Source organism: Uloborus diversus, chromosome 5 (assembly GCF_026930045.1).
Source record: "Uloborus diversus isolate 005 chromosome 5, Udiv.v.3.1, whole genome shotgun sequence".
Classification (NCBI taxonomy): Eukaryota; Metazoa; Arthropoda; class Arachnida; order Araneae; family Uloboridae; genus Uloborus; species Uloborus diversus.
The window spans coordinates 179,217,008-179,237,709 of NC_072735.1; the positions used below are offsets into that span (position 1 = coordinate 179,217,008).

A 20,702-nucleotide genomic window follows, 5' to 3' on the forward strand; every position below is an offset into this window, starting at 1 on the left:
TGAAAAAAACCTGGGCTTTTTCAAAAAGTTTTTCATCCTGGATTTATATTTAAATTATATTGTTGCAAACCACTGTTTTCTTATTTCTACATTTCATGCAGATACATGTAATTTTAAAATCATGCATCCATTTCTTACTCAAATGTAATGTAAAAGTGATCCCACTATGATATGTAGGTTGAATTGGACTAAATTTTTCCTTACATTTATAAATAAATGTGAATTATTTAGGAACAACAGTTAAAAACTTATTGACCCAGTGAAAGACTTTTAGTTGCGTGATTTGTTAAGCAAAAATTTTTTCTCCAGCATCTTTTTTATTTTTTGCTGAAGTTTACCTTTCTCATGCATCCACTTTTAGACTTCTCAATTCTTGGAAACTATCCTGAGACTCTATTGTTGCAAGACTTTAAATATAAAATTTGCTTCCCTACTATAGTTCTTAGTAGAGACGTACCGAGTACTCGGCATATTCGGCCAATTTGCCGAGTACTCGGTACTCGGCCAAATTTTGATCAGATACTCGGCCAATACCGAGTAGTTGCAAAAAATTGAATATTGTCCAAGACGGATATTAAAATTTATAAAAAAGCGCAAGCATATTTAATATTCTGCAATCATTTTACAAATCAATTTTAAATTTTGAGAATAATGAAGTTTTTAATGCTTTAATGGAATAAATCTTTATTTTAATGTCCCCAAAGTTAATAAAACTTATTTTTTAAAAATTGTGCAAAAAAGGTAAGTATAGAAAATATGAAATTTTTACATAAAAAATAGATTTTTGCTACAAACAAAAATTAGTTATAAGAAATATAAAAATTCCTTTGCTTAAAAAAGGGGAAATAAAACAACGTTAAAAGCATAGTGCAGGAACATTGCAGACACGTGTTTTGGCGTTACAGGAAATTCCTTTTTCAATGCACAAAATGTGAGCTCGTAGATTTAAAGGCATCCGACAAAAGTCGGACTTTTTTGTCGAATGTCTTAACATTCTTTAGCTCACATTTTATGCACTGATAAAGACGTTCCTTCTAACGCAGAAACACATGTGTGCAGTGTTCCTGCACATTTGCTTTATTTGCTTTTAAAAATTATTTATGTTTGGCGGACTAGAACTAAAATAGATTGGTATAGTTTGTCTTAATTCCAACTTGATCAATCATACCTTTTATTTATTTATTTTTAATTTTAAAAATAATTTTTTTTGTAAAATTTTTGATGTAAACAAAATTTTTTAAATAATACAAAATTAAATTTCAGCAGGAATTTAGTTTTAAAAACTTTTATGTGGACAAAGAGGTCTATTCCAATAAGTTCAAAATTGATCACGTGTGTGTCAGTGGTTCTTTTTTAAACATAATTGGTACTTGTTAACTCGGCCGAGTAGTGAAAGGCCGAGTACTCGGCTACTCGGCCAAAGTGCTACTCGGATCATCTCTAGTTCTTAGTAATACAGTCGAATTTGCTTATACCTAGAACTAAGGGACCGCAAGAATTGCTCGTAAATTATGGGTATAGGTATGCAGAAAAAATCATTTTTAAAGTCATGTCGATTGATCTCTTTAATGGAGTTTGCTCATTAAAAGAGTTTTCTCCAATTCATTTAACATTACCAACCAAATATTTCATACTTCCTTGTTAAATCAGGGCTCGTTATAAATGAGTTGGACTGTAGTTTCCAACTCATTTATAACGAGAACATTTAAAGAAGCAAACACTGAGTCGTACCACAAAGAAACAGGCATTTGCCCTCTTGTGACACTTCTAATTTATTACAAAAATACAGTAAAACCCCTCTAAAGCAGACACTAACGGGACAAACATTTTGGTCCGTAACAGAAAAGTGTCCGCAGGAGAGGGGTTTTATAATTGTATTTGTTTATTTCATATTATTCATTTTTTACTCCCAACTTAAATATCTTTATAATATACCCTTAAATGTCTCCATAACTTTTTAATTTACTAGTTTTTAAAAATATATATGTAGTAATAATAAACGCTATTTTATCAGGTCACGTTACATCAAGTTGCGTTTCTGAAACTTAATTGATGCACTAACGACTGCAAACTTTCGGATTCTTGAACGCCACAAAATTTTTCATTCCTTTTTGGAATACAAAACAATGAAACCAACTTGCTATTGTTTTAGTTTTAAACCGCCTGCAAATGTACTTTACACAGCTGATCGCATCCAAAACATCAACAGCAGGGTGGCGACAGATCAGGGAGATCAGGGAAAAGTCAGGGAACTTTATTAGTCAGGGAAATATCAGGGAATTTTGAAAAAATAACAAAAAATCAGGGAAAATTGATTTTATGAAGAAAAAAAATTTTTTTTTTTGCTTTGCAAAATTAAATTAATTGCCCTAATTCTCTATGCATTTTTTGCAATTATCTGTAAAAAAAAAAAAGTTAAAATTAATGAGGTGCGATTATACACTGCCGCATATTTGTGCATCTTTTTTCCTCAACGTCAAAGTATTGCATCTTACTTATTAACCACAGGATGAACTTCCTAAAATTGCTTCTGTGCCTGTAAAGTTGTTTATTTTACTTAGCTTGAAGTTTGCTTTCACGCCCTTCAATACTACGTAAAATAAACAACCCTACAAGCAAAGAGGAAACCGTCATTAATGCCTTAGCTCCTTTGCCTTTATTTCATTGTCTCGAAGCAATAAGCGTATTGTAATCAAGGTTTCAAGAAAAAATCTTTGTTTTTTGAATTAATACTGATAAAAGCTTAAAAGTTATTACTTTTTCGCATTTTTTATGTAATTGCTAAAATTGAACTTTGAATTAAAAAAAAAAATTTCCGTTATACTATTTGTTGTCACAACAGATTAGAGAGGTTTTCTTTTTTTCTGGCTTAAATGATACTTTTATTTTAAAACCAAGTTGTATTCTTTTATATATTTTGAAATTAACCATTCCCTCCCCCCCCCCCTTGCATTTTAAAGCTGTTTGTTACAAAAGCAACCTAAGATTTTTTTCGATACATACTGAAATCATTTGAAATAGAGTTAGCTTGTGCACTTAAGTAAATATCTTTATTTTTTTTTTATTGTTAAAATGCTGTATTCATACATTAAAACCTATGTTCTTGATTAGAGAAAAGCTCCCTATGAATGGATGTCAAATGGTTTCATCTGTTTTGCATAAATATGTCAATTAGTTATATAAGAATAACTACATTATTTCTATTATTTCACTATTACTTGTTTTTCTTGCAATAATTATTATACTGTTTGAAATTTAGTTCCAAATTTCAATTACTTTTTAGTTTAATCTTAAATACCCATATGTTTTTAAGAGTGATTTTAATAGTTTCTTAAAATTCTTATGCTAAGTGGTTACTGGAAGTAAAGTATTTTTTTTAATTTTATATAACTTTCCAAATAGAAAAAAAATAATGTACTGTTTTGTAAGAGGTTTTTTCCAAAAAAATTGATAGGTTTTTTTTTTAAACATTTTATTAAAAAACAGCATTTTTTAAAAATTATATCTTTAGTTCAACAACTTTACATAACTTAAAACGTTTAAAATACTCCATTTTATACAAACATACAATGGATTTCAAGCAGAGCAAAGAAAGGAAACCATTATCATTGGTAATGTAAATCAGGGAAATTTGAGGAACCTAATCAGGGAAATCAGGGAAAAGTCAGGGAACTTTTTTCAGTTTCTGTCGCCACCCTGAACAGTTTTGAGCAATTCACTACTAGTTTTAGCGTTTTCCATTTTGTTGATCAAATGTGTTAAACCTAGCATATTTTTCTACCATTAAATTTCAGCGTCCATGAGTTGACATTTTGATGTTGTGTTTGCTAACAAGAAAAAGGTCTCTGTACTGTTGATGAATGTTTGAAATTGAATCACATTGATCAATCAAGAAAACAACATGCCTCTTTCTCCAGCAAAGATTTTATCCAAAATCAAAAGCCGATCTGACCTTTCACTGGCTATCATCCTCCAGGATCTTTAATTTGAATGCCAGTTAACGGGTAAATGCTTTAAATCCAGGCCATTAAAGTACTGGAGTCTGGTTGCTTTCTGGATGACAAAAGGTTTCAATTTCATGCTATCTATGGTGCTCATAAAAATTGTTAAATGTCATTAGAAAATTCTCACCAGAGCAGCTTACTCTACGAACTCTATAAAACAAATGTGTTTTATCAACTTTATAAATGTAACAAACTTCAATGTTTAATTATTTTATTCTGGAAATTAATTTTTTTATTCCTTAACTAGTGGTACCCGCACGGCTTTGCCCGTGATCGGAAAATTAAAAGGTCTTTCGGTTCACCTGTATATTTACAAATAATGTATGGTGAATTTTCTCGCCTGTTGGCTTGTACCCATGTTACGGTTCCGCGTTATGATAATTTCGTATCTCGCAAATTGACTTGTGCCCATGTTACGGTTCCACGTTATGATAATTTCGTAATTTACTCGTCCATCTTATGATAGTTTTGTTCTTAAAATTGGAATAGAAAAAGAACCACATCGAATTTTTGAAAAATCGCTTCGAGGTGCACATCCCATGCTACAAACTAACCCTGTGCCAAATTTCATGAAAATCGGCCGAACGGTCTAGGCGCGTCACATAGATCCAGAACATCCTCCAGACAGAGAGACTTTCAGCTTTATTATTAGTAACGATTCAGTTATCTGCAAAAAGGGAAAGATCCATGCAAATGGCTTCCAAAATAGTGTCTGTGTCCGTACTTGAGGGAGTCGGTAGTAAAGAGGTTGATACATTAGGCTCTATATCTTACTTTTTTTGTTATTAAAAACTTGTCTGCATGTGAGGGGTGTCCGTTAGGAGGGGTTTTACGGTATAAAGTTTTCACATAAGAAATTGCAAACGTGTGATTTCTCAGGCCAAATTTTTGCTTGCCACTGTATTCAGGATTTTTTTCTTAAATGAAAATAATGAAGAAATCGTAAGGTACTATGTAAAAGGTGGGTGTGGAGAAATCTTGGCAAATGAAGTCTGTTGCTATAGTGTATGCAAATGTGTACAAAATGGATAAAGGAAACTTAAAATTAATAATAGTTTTTTAAAAAAATTGAAGTATGTACCTATGAATTTAAAAAACCAAAAAATATACTCAAAAAACTATTCATAAAATAAAAGCTTAGTTTTTTTCTTCCTGTAATTTCATATATAAATATAAACTGAATATAAACATTTTTATATACTTTTACAAGAAAGGGAATATGGAAAGCTGTATGATTTTGAGATACAATCCTTACATAAATAAGTAAATTATTATTTTTTTTTTTAAATCTACAATCACTTTCTAAAAAAAGGGGATCTTATTTAACCCTACCTAATTGTATTATTTCCGCTGTTTTTCTGCATTTTTTTTTTTTTTTTTTGTGCACAGCTGTGCCATCTATATTTAATTTCAGGTGAACTGTAATGTATTTGTATTAAATTGGTTTTACCTCACACAGGGTTCGTACGCTCCTTCAAAACTCCTCCAATACTCCTTCATTTATAAAAAAATTTTGAAAGGCCCTTCAAACTCCCTCATTTTGGTTTCAACTCCTTTTTTTTAAGTTCAAGACTACATAATCTTCCTCTATAACAGAAACTTAAAATACTTTGATTGACAACTAACTTTGTCACAAAGGCGATTTTCATGTAGTAATTTCGTGCATTTATTTTTTTCGATTTACAAATTGATCATAGTTAATTCATAAAAGTTGAGGGTGAAAATTTTATTAGAAGATTAAGACATTTCATAAGTGAAGTAAAACATGCTTAAATGGTGCTTAGCTTTTTTTTTCAAGTTTTATGATTATTGTTTTTTCCTCCACCACACTCTCAGCAGCAAAAGTAAAGTTGTCTAATTATTATTTAAATATTTAAAACTACATAAGTAAATGTACTACATTAAGTGATTGCGTTAAAAAAAACAATTGTTTAGTTAATTGCAGTTATGATATTGTAAAAAGGGTCATTCACAAGTGATGTCATGCTTTGAGGAGGTTAACGGGCTCATGAAATTGTGACAAGGGGAAGAGATAGGGTGACAAAAAGTGACATCACACAGTTATTGTAACAATATATTTGTAAAAAATATGACGTGACAAGAGAAGTTTGGGGTGAAGCATGACACTTTGTGATAAAGGGTGCTGATGGTCAAATATATTGAAAACAAAAGTGTGACATCATTTAATGACACTCCATTAGTACTCCTTCAAAACTCCTACATTTCATTTCTGATATTGAGTACGAACTCTGTCACATTATAAAAGTTTGATGTGGTATTTGTAATTTTTCAAAATATAAATTTCAAGTTTAATTATATTTAAAAAAACTAAAACTGACCTAAGTAATGCAACAGCCCATGGGAGCTGGCCTACTGTCAACTATGTGGTCAGTTGAAGGCAGAGCCCATAGGGTTTTGCTCCCAAGCAAACTTGTTACCCATTTTATCGACTCACTGAAGGGATGAAGGGCTGAATCGGGCGTGCCCAACCTGAGAATCAAAACCTGGGTGTGCGCCATGGAAGCACGAAGTGTCATCACTGAGCCACTGGGCTTCTTATTTATATTTAGATGAATATGATTTTTTAAAAATTATATTACTGTAATATTATTAATATTAATAACTGAAGTTTAAGTCTTTTTTGGATTTTTTAAAAGTTTTATTTAAATTTTAAAAAATCTGATTTAATCAAAGAAAAATCAATTATTTTTAAAAATATTTTTAAAAACATAATTGTAATTACATCCTGGCCTAATCTGGTACTCTAAAAAAAAAGCCAATGGGAATCTCCTCTTCCCTTAAGTATTTGAAATGTCACCCTTGTAAGAGGTTCCTTGATGTTGATGATATCAAAAAGTTGGCAAACATGAATTACTAATATTTTGACGTGCCTGCACTTTCCCTCTCTTCCCAGCTGCACCACCAGACAGCTTCTGGCGGGAATTGGCTGAGCAGAGGAGAATTGCTCTGGAAAAAGCCTTGGAAGAAAATGAATCGGTAAGCACTCGTCTTAACATCTTGAATTTCAAAACTAGGTTTAAATAAAATTGCATCATTTTTCTACATTAACTTTTTTCATTTTTATTTTTTTAGTTACACGATCAACTACAGGTGCTGGAAGTTGAAAACTCCCAACTAAAAAACATTGTGAAAGAAGCCAACCAACTAGCAAGTATAGTCAAGGTGAGTTAATCTTAATTTTTATTTTTCGTGAAGCTTATCGCTGACATTTGAGTATATCTGCAAGGTTTGCAGAATGGTATGCTTTCTATATGTACAATATATTTGTGTACAGTAGCGTTTCCCTACCTTTTTACTTTCTTCTATATCTAATATATAGAAGAAAGTATTGGATTCGTGCAAATTTTCGAATTTCGAATTTTGACGGATTCGAACGTTTTGAGGTGTGCTGAGTCCATTTCGACCATTTTTGGAAAATGTCTGTCTGTCTCTGTGTGTGTGTGTGTATGTGTGTATGTATGTGTGTCACGTCTGTGTGTGACCAGTTTTTTGTGGCCGCTCTACAACAAAAACTACCGCATGAAATCGAACGAAATTTAGTACACATATGTGCCCCTATGTGAACTTGTGCCCATTAGTTTTTGGCGCGAATTCCTCCAAGGGGGGTGGAGCAATGGGACGTTTTTCGAGTTACACGTGCTTGCTATTCCTCAGGAAGTAACTGGCGGAATCAAACAAAATTTGGTCCATATGTTGGTATTAACAGGAACAGGTGCTGATTCAATTTTGGTGTCAATAACTCAAACGGTGGTTGAGCTATAGAACGTTTTTTGTCGTCAATTGTGACTGCTGTATCCAGGGTTCGTACGGGTCATGGAAATCCTGGAAAGTCATGGAAAAAAAATAACAGAATTTCAGACCTGGAAAAGTCGTGGAAAATTGATATTTTCATTGAAAGTTATGGAAATTTATTTCAAGTCATGGAAAAATGTCCTGGACAAAGAGAAAGGAACAGTAGCTAAAGGAGCATTAGAAATCTTGAGTGATTTAACAGAATAGAACATAAAAGCTATTAAAAGTGGAAAATTGAACGATCCAAAAATCAAATCTGAATTTTGAAATCTCATTGCATCCACTTCTGTCGCAACCACTTGCAATTTTGTGCGATTTGATTTTACTGCCTGGACATCATATATTTTGAATCTTCTGTTATTTTCAACACTTCTTATGTTTCATATTCCGTAGTCGTAAAATTTCACGTTCTTAGTTTTGCCACGCCCACTCAAGAAAAAAAAAGCAATTCAATTGCATGCAAGTTCGATTCCATCACTCGCAAGGACTTTATTATTAAATTTATCAGAGTTTATCTTAATTTGTTGAATGTTTTAGAAAATAAAGATCTTAAGTCAGGCGATAGAATACAGAAAAGAAGGAATTCTAATGCTCTAAAACAGTAGTGCCCAACATACGGCACGCAAAACTAATCCATGCGACCCACTGCTACGTTCAATGTCGGGAATTAAACGTGCTCTGGAATTTCTGAACCTAATAATTTATATGTATTTGAAAATATGCAAATTTGTAAACAAAACAATTATACTTTTGAATCAGAAGATTGATTCATCACTGATTTTTTTTTTTTTCAAAAAAGATCTGGTTTAGAAACATAAAGAACTAAACTATGTGGCTTTACTTTAAAGAACCAAAATACTGTCAAGTTACGTGGATGCTTAAAGGCACTGTTGACACTAAGAAGTAACTTTTGAAGCTAATTTTTTGAAACTTAATGATGACTCATTCAACCTTTGTCCCATTCAATATCATTTTGCCTGTTAAAAAAAATCAGACATTTAAGCATCATCATATTCGCTTTACTGCATTTTTACTTTACTTAAATTCACACGATGAAGACAAAATAAGAATAGTTTAGTTTTTTAAGTGTGCACTTATATTTTTTCCATTACGAGTAAATGTTTCAATGAGGCTGTGGCATTCATATAGACGTTTTGCTAATGGTCATTTCCAAATCTTACCAAGTTTCAGATTTAATAGCGCTATTCTCTTCGTGTAACGAGGTCATGAAAATTTTCATTGAAGTCATGAAAAAGTCTTGGAAAAGTCATGGATTTTTTTCATGCAAATAGAGTATGAACCCTGTGTATCTCAAGAAATAATGAACGGAATGAAAGAAAAATTTATCGGCAAGTAACCCTTAGTGGGTATAAGAACTTATTTTATTTTTGTGTCAACAGCTAAAAAGGGGGTAGCGCAATCGAATGTTCTTTTTTTTCTATTGTGAGTGCCCTATCTCAAGAAGTAATGCTACGTTCTGGTTGAAATTTGGAATATATGTGAATCCATATGTAAACAGGCTTTGGTTCTATTTTGACGCCGATCGCTCCAAGAGGTGTTGAGTTTTTTTTTTTTTGCGAATAAAAATATTTTTATTAATGCAACAATAAGAAAGATAAATCGTAATAGATTGTCGTCTGCGTATTTCTCGTGATTTTAATTGAATGGAAATGATAGGAAATATTATCCCAATGATTTAAAATTTTTAACTGTTGCCATCTTATGTTTGTTAACAAATAAAATATTTGTAATTAATTCAAGCAAGGCTTTTAAAATAACTTTCAATTTTCGCTCTTTGCTTTGCTTTTGCAATAATTCAGACATTGGGTCAAGTTTTTGCATGTGTAATTTTGTTTTTGTTGGGAATATTGCTTCCTCGTCAAGAATGGGAAGGGATCAGAAAAAGGAAAAATATAGAAGAAAGTTTCGTGATGGCCACAACATACTAGTTTATACTGCAAACCCCTTCCAAAATCTGAAAGCAATTGGCGAACCCTTTGTGCACCAAGTAATAAGTTACAAGCACTCCCCCATCACCACAGTAAAACTTGAAATATGTTTTTTAGTTTGAGAAATAAAGATAATAATTGTAAACCATAGAAGTACCAAACAAACATTGCGATAAGCTTTAAAATTACAGCTAAAAAGTTATTACAAAAAAAAAAAACTCAACTGAACAAACCTCGTGGTGATAATTTGAGTTTCAGCCCACTTAGAAAAAAAATGTGATGAGAGGGCTGTAAGACAAATAACTTTGGCTCAAATGTCATGTCTGACAGTTTTAGTCTTACATTAGGTTCAGCATTTTATTCCCTTCTGCATTTATCTCTGTATGCTGAAATTCATTTTTCCCCTAGAAACTTCGTTCAAAAGGAGTAATAAAATTTTAAATGTAAATTTTATGTCACAACAGTGCAATAATGCGTAATGCTAAACGGTAAATTAAAAAATGATCTTTAAAATATTTTTTAGAGAAAATGTCTCTGATTTAACAAAATTATCTTTTTTTCTTCCAGTAAAATCTAGTTATTTGATAAGGATACACTCAGTGCATTAATCTTTTGAGTGCTGAAGTATTTTATTTTTCATATGATAAAAAGAGAAATTAAGTCCGTAGTTATTTTTTACTTTATTTTTGAAAAATAATAGAATTAAAGTATGCTAAAGCTAAAGAAATGTAATCTAATCAGTTTGTATTTACTTCAATATTCCTAATGCATAAATATAAATTTTTAATTAATGAGTATTTGATAATATGTTTCTTCGAAGTATTCATTTAAAAGATATTTTAATTTAAAAAATTGTCAATTACTCTACACATAAAAACTTTCTTTTGAAAGTTGATAAAGCTATGAAATGAAATTCACAACACTACCAAGACTACTAAATTCAGTTCCATTTATAACTCAAAGAAATGTTATTAAATGTGACATTTTTGTGCAAAAAAAAAAAAAAACTTTTTTTTTTTATAATGGTTTTTGCTTCTGCATATAAGCACACAGACAATGTTTTAACAAAAATTCTTTTTAAAATCATAGATTAAAAAACAATTAATTGAGGATTAAATATATGCACCTATATTTTAAAACTTGTGCAATTTTTTTTTAAATTCATATTTTTATATAATACATTCTGTAACTACAATATGCAAAAACTATAGTAACTTAACAATTTTTGGAAACAACTTATTGGCATTTTCGTAAAGTGATTTGGAGGTAATTTAGCTTTAGATCCCAAATGGCACCATAGTCAAAAGAAGAAAATCTTCCCAAAGCTGTAAAAAACTCTCAAATTTGTTTTTTCAAGTTCAAGTCTATGATTGCACTATATTTTGAACACTTCCACTGGCACACTTACATAAATGTTGAAAAATTTGGTTACTATTATGAATTTAAAAAAACTTGTGCATACAAATTGAAATTTCTAAAGAATTTCTTCTAAGTAACTATTTTAGAATAAGCTGTATAAATAAGTTACATATCGTCACCTCAAAGCAACAGTAAAATAACTTACTGTTGTTTTCTTACTAGTGTTGGCTTAAATGTCTTACCGTTGCTCTGAGGCGACGATATATATTTATACTTAAATGTTCACATTGAATAAATATTCAATATAAAACATAACTTTGACACATTTCCTTCTGTTTTTGATATTTTCTCACAAATTAGTTTCTCTAAAAATGTAGTTTTGGACAAGACGGTAAAATCACTGCATTTACCACGGCTTTTATTGTAGTGTCCAAAACATTGCCAACCCTGATTTGTGGTATAAACGCGTATAAAAGGATATTTTACTTCTGGTATGTACTGTCTTACTACAATGAGATGGAAAAACAAACATCCAATTTATAGGGCAGAAATGAATGCATATATAAATTTACAGAAGTGTTAGTTTATTCATTACATTTTGCTTTTGGCTCTTAATTATTTAGTCGCAGTTTTGTAAAAATGCTCTTTGTTTGCCCCAATAATTTTTAAAATCTAAACTTTATTCTCTATACTAAAATTGATTGATTTTTTTTACAGCATAATTTTCAGCTTGTCATTTTGCTTTTGCATTCCTGTATGAAATTTTTATTTTTGTTGTTTCCATAGAAACTCTTTTTGTTTCCCTCATTTTTAACTGAGAATGCAATAATTTAATAAGGCCCTAATGACATAACATGCATGCATCAACCTCATCTCGAAAATTTTAATCTATTTGCATTCACTCACTCTGATTTGAACTAATAAATGCCACTTGTAAAAAGTATCCTTTATTTTCACCAGTGTTTATCTTACGTTTGCAAAGATTTTAGGAAATAAAATCTGCCTGAAAAGTTACTTAAGGATGTTTAGGAAGAGTAGAATATGAAAATCACATCAGGTTGCAATATCTTATATTCATAATAGTAGCTCTTAGCTTTAATTTGAATTTTCTGAAATTTACGTGCAATAATGGTTTTAACTTTATTTTCACAAAGCATTAATTTTGACATTTCTTGTGAAAATTGTACGCTTTTCTGATAGCATTGCATGCCGTAAGTCATGGAAAGTTGAAAAAACAAATCTTGGAAAATCATGCATTTGAAAACTCTTAAATGCAAAAGATAGCCTGTAGAAATCTATTTATGCAAAAAATTTTATCATTATATTTATGCAAAGTCTTCCTGATTATCGTCTTTCAATACTGGCAGCTGTGGTATTCTAAAATTCATCCATGCTGTTTTGGGTTCTTACTTTACAACATTAACTGTTAATGTAATAAAATAAATTTACAGAATTGTTAACAACACCTAATTTTTAAGAGTGTTTCCTTGAACATTGAACTCTCAATTATCTATTTCCTTTTAATTAAAATAATTGAATCAGCAACTTTCAAACTAAACATATTAATAAACAAAATATAATGGAAAATATTCCTTTGGACTATCGTTGGTTGTGTTATTTTAGACACTAATAACTATTACATTAAATTAAACTTCTGCTTTTGATTAAAATTTTAGTTACATTTGTGCAGGTCTTAGATGGGACCAGATAATCTTTACTAATAATAAAGCTGTAAGTCTGGATCTCTGTCAGGATGTCTAGATCTCTGTGACGCGCATAGCGCCTAGACCGTTCGGCCCGATTTTCATGAAATTTGGCGCAAAGTTAGTTTGTAGCCTGGGGGTGTGCACCTCGAAGCGATTTTTCGAAAATTCGATGTGGTTCTTTTTCTATTCCAATTTTAAGAACAAAAATATCATAAGATAGGCGAGTAAATTACGAAATTATCATAATGTGGAACCGTAACATGGGTACAAGCCAATTGGCGAGAAAATTCACCATACATTATTTGTAAATATACAGGCGAACCAAAAGACCTTTTAATTTTTCTATTACGGGCAAAACCGTGCAGGTACCACTAGTGTTAAATATAGGTGTAGGAAACCAGTGTACTTTCCTTTTTGCCATCTTTATTTCATTTGAAATAAAAATTGTATTTGCTTTAAAAATTCATGATTTTGACATCTTCATGTTGAATAACAAACAAGAATATATGAAATACACCGCCAGCTCACACTTATGAAATACACTCATGTATATTATGTATTTCTGCCTTAGCCCTGGCTAATGGGAGGTAACTTCCTTACTAATAATAAAGCAGAATCTCTCTGTCTGTACGGATCTCTGTGACGCACATAGCGCTTAGACCATTCGGCCGATTTTCATGAAATTTGGCACAAAGTTAGTTTGTAGCATGAAAGTGTGCACCTCAAAGCGATTTTTTGAAAATTTGATTTTGTTCCTTTTCTATTCCAATTTTAAGAAAAAATTTCCAAGCTAATTATCACAACGTGGAATAGTAAATTACGAAATCATCATAACCATCATAACGTAAAACCATCATAGCATGGGTGATCCATTTGTCGAGAAATTCATCATTCATTATTTGTAAATATAGAGGCGAACCAAAAACCTTTTAATTTTCTACTACAGGCAAAGCCGTGCAGGTACCACTAGTATTGAATAAACAAGAATAGTTTTTGTTTATTTGTATGTTTTTAAATTAGAATTTGAAGATAATGAATTATTGAAATAAATTTTTCTTTCTCCAGGGCATACTAGAATGAGTGCTTGAATTTCTACTGCCGGACTGCTGAAACTTTCTCGCATTTTATTTTCATTCCAAGAATTATGCTTTAATCATTGTAGTTTGTAATGTGTTATTTTTGTAAATATTAAACTGCATACATTTTTACATTATATCTTCAACAACTTGGTCAACCTTTCTCCAATAGATTCAGTCGTAATGACTTAAAATAGGAGGAGTTTCTGAGGTTCTTCCAGATTAATGTGAAAGGTTGAAATATCATTGCAATTACTTTTAAAAAGTCGAAAGCAAAAACACACCCACAATGAACAAAGAAAAAGAAAAAACATTGCAAAAAATAGCCGAGTTAAAAATTAAAAGTTTTTTGCTTTTAATTTGACAAATTCAGAATATTGCCCAACAAAAACATTATAATCTGAAATAAATTAAAACAAATTTTTTTTTTTCAGTTAAAACAAAGTAATATTAGTTTAAAACCAAGGTGATCTTAATTCTGTTAGTTTTAGTAACAATTAAAGTATTCATTCATAAGAAGAAAAAAAATCACTTTAGAAATGCTAAATACTGTAAAAGCACAGTTTTTCGCAAAAGTATTTGATTTCGCGAGCTCAAAAATTTGCGATGTATACATATAATAAAATAAGATGTTTGTGTGTGTGTGTGGCGCGCATCCCGGGAAAACGGTCAGGCCTAGAAAGATGAAATTTGGTATACAGGTGTAGTTTTTGCTGAAGTTGTGCACCTCGGGCTTCGATTTTTGATATTTTAATTAGAAAAAAAATTATTTAATGTTTTATGTGATTTTTAGCACTTTTTACCTCACAGACCCCGAACCAATCCCACCAGACGAATATTTTTTTGTACTATAGTGTCAGAAATTTAATTTCAAATATGATGAGCAAAAAAATTTTGAAGATAGAGCAATTTTTGTATTTTTTGTGAATTTTTGAAAAAACCTTTATTTTGCATTTTTTTCTGGGTTTAGTTCTTTTCGAAACTCATCCTGCAAAAAGTATTCAGCTCACAATTCCAAAATTTTAGTTGGTAATAGTAAAAACATTCCGCCCCCTTCAGAAGAAAAAAGTTTCTAAAAATACGCAAAAGTTTTTTTTTTTTACAATTTTTTTAATGCAGAACGTGACGCGACCTGTAAGCATTGCCGGCTGAGTTCCGCACTTCCTTATCACGTGACCTAACTGAAATCGTTCGCTTTCTTTTTACTTTTCTTTCAGAAATTTCATACCTTTATTTTTCCACTTTTTTTTTTTTTCTGGACGTTTTGCTATATTTACTTTTGGTCAAATATTTGTGCGCATTTTAATTCAATAAAAGCGGTGATTTTTTTATCTTTTGCAAGCGCTGCTTTTTGCACACTACGGGGAACATAGAGCCTTTTTTTTGCGTGCAGTTATTAGTAAATTATTAAAACCCGCGATTTTTTGCATGATTTTGGTTGGGATTGGTGGTTAGCTTTGGTAGATAGAGAGATGATATTAAGTGGGCAATTTTTTTTTCTTTTTTACATAGAAAAAGGATTGTTAATTACTATCAGAGGTAGATATACATGGATCGTATAGATAGATAGAGAGAAAGAACACCCTTCTTTCTCTCTAATGCGACAAATATAGAGGTGGATACAGTAGATGGACAGTAAGTAATAGTGGAACTTCAGCGGGGGATCAATAGCCCCCCCCCCCCACACACAAACACACACCATGACTTTGAAAAAACAATGCTTTCACATAAAAGTGGAAGTGCTTTTTGTTACTTTCCGACAAAATTTGCATGAAGAATATAACCCTTTGTGCCTCCCCCCCCCTTTGAAAATGTTCCAAAGGACATAACTGGAGATAGATCTAGAAAATACTTTATTCAACACAAAATTTATTTAAGCAGCCACCGATGGCGGCAACCTTGGCGTAAAAAGGCGAATGATAATATTGATATATAAAGAAAAACATTGATTACTACCGTCGCTAAATTGTCTAAGCAGCCGCCAAAGGCGGGAACCCTGGCGCAAAAAGGCGAATTGCGTAAAAAGGCGGACCAGCTGGTCGCCGCAGGCGGCTAGTTTTTACATAAACAGAAAGTTGGTTATGTTTATAAATTTGAAATACTTCACGATCTCGATGTGCTTGTGAAAATAAAACGCTTTTACAGGACTTCATTTCCATTGAAGATCACAATTGATTGTTTATTTTATTTGAAAACCAAATTTAGCTTTCACTAAGTTTGCAGAGTTGCCAATTTACAAAGAGGTTCAAGAGGAGCACTATTTTGCTAGATTAGAATATAAATTGCACATCGGCAACTTTTTGAGAGATGAACGATTTATTTTCATAACTCCAAGTATTACTGTTTATGTTAAATAGTTTTAAAAGTAACTTTCTTGTTTTTTTTTATTTTCTTTATTAGCATTTTTTCCTCAACATGTTAAAAGTAATAGGAGCAAAAACACCCAAGGTCTTGAAAAGTTGAAACATAACAAAAGTACGTACAGTCGAGCCTTCACATATCAAAATTTTCTATGTATCGAAATCCCAGCAAATTTCTATGTTCATTACATAGAAAAATTGTTTCTATATATCGAAAAAATCTCCATATATTGATTTTTTTTCGAGGCATTCGTAGATTTTTTTTTTCCACTTTAGACTGTTTGTCTCGTGAAAAATGAAGGTTAGGGGAGAAAATTTAGTTTACTAAAGGTTGCTAAGAAACTCATAAGAAATTTGGGTTTGAGCAGCGTGTAGATAGGAGGTTGTTCCGTTCTGGAGTTCATAAATTCCCTCAAGTTTATTTCAAATCTTAGTTGTAACCAGTAACACTGTAAAATTAGTTTCAAGTTTCTTTTTTTTGTCTGTTGATTATCATTCCTAGTCTTTTTAGCTTCAGTAAAAACCATTCAAGTTAAGTAAATTGATTTTTTTTACTTATCTCGCGATTACATTGTTAAAACTAAAATCCCCTCATGTTGCGGATCAAGTTGAATTGCCGAAGAATGAAGATGTATGAAGGCACAAAAATGTACTTTCTGTTAATTTTTCAGTTATTAACTTTCATTTAATCCAATGCTCTTATAAATTAGAAATTGGGTTTCATGCACGAAAATTAGCTTTAATTTTAATGTTTTAAGAGATTTTTATGATAAAAATAGAGGACCCGACAGACATTCTGTTTAAACTTTGTAAATTGAAAAGTTAAAAAATTTCAATAAACTATCAAGTGTTTGAACCGTTTTGTTGAAAAAAAATAAGTAAAAAAGAAAATGTTTTAAGCTGCTTGGTGTCAGAATGCGTATATATATTTATTACAACTTGATTTATCTTATGCCCACTGAGTAGTTGTTTTATTAACTTTTTTCTCCCGTACTTGATGGTTTGTTCCTTCAGCCACACTCAAAGGATAAAATGTGTCCTCAGATATTTAGTTTAAAAAACTTCCCATTTAGAACAAACGGAAAATCCCGCTGCAACATTCGTCTTTAAATTCTATCATCTTTTCCTTTAATAATGTACTGATTACTTATATAATCCTTTAAGTATTCTCGAAATTGGTGCCAAAACTCAGATTTATTTCAGCCGAAAAACAAATGTTGCTAGGTACTGTACTTTCTAATCATTTGGTATGGAAAACCTAAAGCACCGATCCGGTCACATGGTTCAACTACGACCACAGAACAAACGTTTTGCGTGAACCTTCCAGTACTTTACTTTAAAAAATATCTCGGGACCTAAAATCGTTGCTTTAAAGAAATGTAGGCTTCACTCTCTCTCTCTATGTTTTTTTCTATTCTCAATTGACATATCACAGTAGGAAATTTCATTACAAAAAGCAGAGCTGGCTTTCTTACTGTCCTTTGGCAACGGGTTAAATATTTATTTCAGTTCTCGCTCAGCAATAGGTTAAAATAAATATTAATCATTTGGGAGATATGACCATCCAATGTTTTAATTAACAAAAACGTTTCCGATTCGATCTATCTCGCTTCGAAACCATGCTTGCCACAACTTAATTCGCACAAAAAATTTGATCGAAATCGGTCCAGCCGTTTAAAAGCCTTATGGTGACAAAAGTTCACACAGAAGATTTTTATATATTAAAATAAGATTGTTTCTATGAATCGAAATTTCTATATATCGATTTTTTTTTTCCGGCAATTTGCTACTTCGATATATGGAGGTCTGACTGTAATTAAGTGTGTGTTTCTAGTTAACCGGTTTTATTTTACCTGATAAATTGCTAAGGGATTGTCAACTCCAAACAAGCGTTTCATGTTAAACAGGTTCAGCTGCATTATAATTACAAAAGTAAAGCATTTCTTTAAAAATCTTATGCTAGAGATACTAAGATTTTAAAATTCAAATATGCAAGTGCATTTTTGAAAAAAATATTTTTAAATAATTTTGTGACAAAAATCTTGTTAGAACTTTATTAGTATGGCAAAACCTGTAAAGTTGACCACCTGTCTAAGTTGACCACTTTCGTCAGGAACGGAATTAGTCCTGTCTTATATAATGAAGGAAAACCTCTGTAACTTGACCACCTCTACCACTAATATACACCAGCTTTGTTTTGGGGCAGTGTAGAAAACCCTTTGTAAGTTGACCACTTGGAAAAAGCATTAGATTGTAATAAAAAATTAATCAGTTATGCCTCAAATAAGCAACCAGACATTTTAGAAAAACTTATGAATTTTTATGTTTCTATCGCAAAACTTTAGGCTAATGTTAAGTCCCAGGAAAAGGGGCCAAACTTCAATAAGGAGTTATTTTGTTGAAAAGAAGATAACCATGGTTACAAATGAACAAGAAAAAATCAAATGAAGAACTTGAGTCACTTTTGACTTGTTATGAATTTTTATGAATAGTTAATATCAAGCAAGGAGTTTTTCAAAAGCAATGAGACAATTTTTTTTTTTTTTTTTGATTGATTTACAGAAATTTAAAATTTGTATGATACTTTACACGTCATTTTGGTAAATAATCTCTAAAAATATTTAAAAAACATTTTTTTCTTATTGTTTTAAAGTAATGGTTAAACAATGAAGTATTTCAATTAGTTAAAAAATGAATACATGGGACAAGAAATGACAATTAAAAAAAAAGTTTTCATTATTACTCTCTATAAGTTGACCACCTGTCTAAATTGACCAGCAAAGTACTGCACCGCAAGTGGTTAACTTACACAGGTTTCACTGTATTATTATTTTGCCACTCTAATTCCTGAATATACTTAATTCAAGGATGAGTTTGGCAAAATATTTACCTGCAGATTTTAATTTGGATTTTGTGTTCCTAGAGGGTTACTCATTCAGCCAAGTATCCATTTAGACCACTGAGAGACAAGAAAACAAAGTATTGGACTTAAAAAAACAATTTATGCAACAATAAAACAAAATTGAGAATAATAAGCACCTAGGATCAAATTCTTCAAAGAAACATTCTTCAAAAAATTTTCAAGTAAATTTTTCAGCTTGGATCTCGAACAAAGTTCAGCATACTGGTGTCTACATGTACATAATAGAAACAGTTACATAACAATTCCACATACATACATGATATGTAAGGAAATAAGCTGTTTCTGGCAGCAAGAAATGGTACACTTTTCTGCTTCACAAACTATTAAGTGCATAGTGAACAAAAACACACAAAGATATCAAACATGATTTTAAGCATTGGGTCAGAGATTCTCAAACTACTTCAAATATTTGTAATTATTCATACTTAACAAATGAAATACTATTAACCAGTTGATGTTTTAGGTCATTGAGCAGTTACAAAGAATTTAATTGAAGACTAAAAAAAAAGTTTGAAATGCATTGTGTAATGGAACTATAAAAACATTTACAATGGCAAATATATTAATGTATTTTACGTAAATAAATATTAATTAACAACTGGGTGCGGCATCCAGCAGTTACAAGTTTTACCCTTGTTTGGAATCATCAGCCTGGAATAGCCATAACAGAGCTAAAACTTCTCATAGATGGCAAGATTACTGTTATACTGGTAGCACAGAGATCCCAAATGGGATGCAACTGTGAAAATCTCAAAATTTCCTTCAGCAATTTTGGAGACGCTATTGCAGTTTTTTAATACTAAATGCCTATTTTCATTATATGAACATATGTTATCTACCGTTTTATCATTTAATAAATTTGAAATTTCCTCTAAAAAATTAAGGTTCAGAATGCTGCAGGTAGCTAAATCAGAAAAAGAAAAGCCCAATTTGAATGGATAAAAAAACTAAATCATTATTTATTTAAAAAATTGCAAAGGAAAAATAAAAAATTGGAAATTTGAGCAAAAGCAGTAATACATTAAGCGACATAAATAAAGCAGAATAATAAATAAAAATACCAGAAAAAATGATTAAAACTGGACTTGCTCACCAGAGTTGCAAATCTATACAAAAAAATCAATAGAAAAAAATGATAAATTCAACCCCAACACATCACAAGTGATGGCAACTACACAAATGCAATGCACCAAAACACATAGGAATCATCAAAAACTAATTTAAGCATGTTCCCTCACACAAATCAGCATTTCACTTTCTAAAAATAAATTCCGGACATGCTATAATTTTGTGAAAATTCAAATGCCTTCTATCATAAAAATAAACAGCTGTCCTCTTCAGACTTAAAATGATTTTTTGCCGAGATAAGATTTTTGAATGCTCATAATGAGAAAAGTTTGAGAATTTCTAACCTAGAAAATCATGAAGCAGATAACGAATTAATCGGATGTCAGGTTTCCTTCTACCAAAAAAAGAGAGAGAGAAACTATAAATTAGCTTGTATGCTCAGAG

General features: G+C 31.1%; 1 protein-coding gene across 1 annotated transcript in view; it reads left to right on the forward strand.

Moving 5' to 3' along the window:
* Positions 1-14,029, forward strand: part of LOC129222656 (uncharacterized) — a 28,775-nt gene extending 14,746 nt beyond the window's left edge. The window contains exons 6-8 of the mRNA XM_054857185.1: positions 6,919-7,001; positions 7,098-7,187; positions 13,897-14,029. Of these exons, the coding sequence (XP_054713160.1) occupies positions 6,919-7,001; positions 7,098-7,187; positions 13,897-13,911 (188 nt within the window). The 3' untranslated portion in view covers positions 13,912-14,029. The remainder of the gene's footprint in view (positions 1-6,918; positions 7,002-7,097; positions 7,188-13,896) is intronic.
* The last annotated feature ends 6,673 nt before the right edge of the window (positions 14,030-20,702 follow it).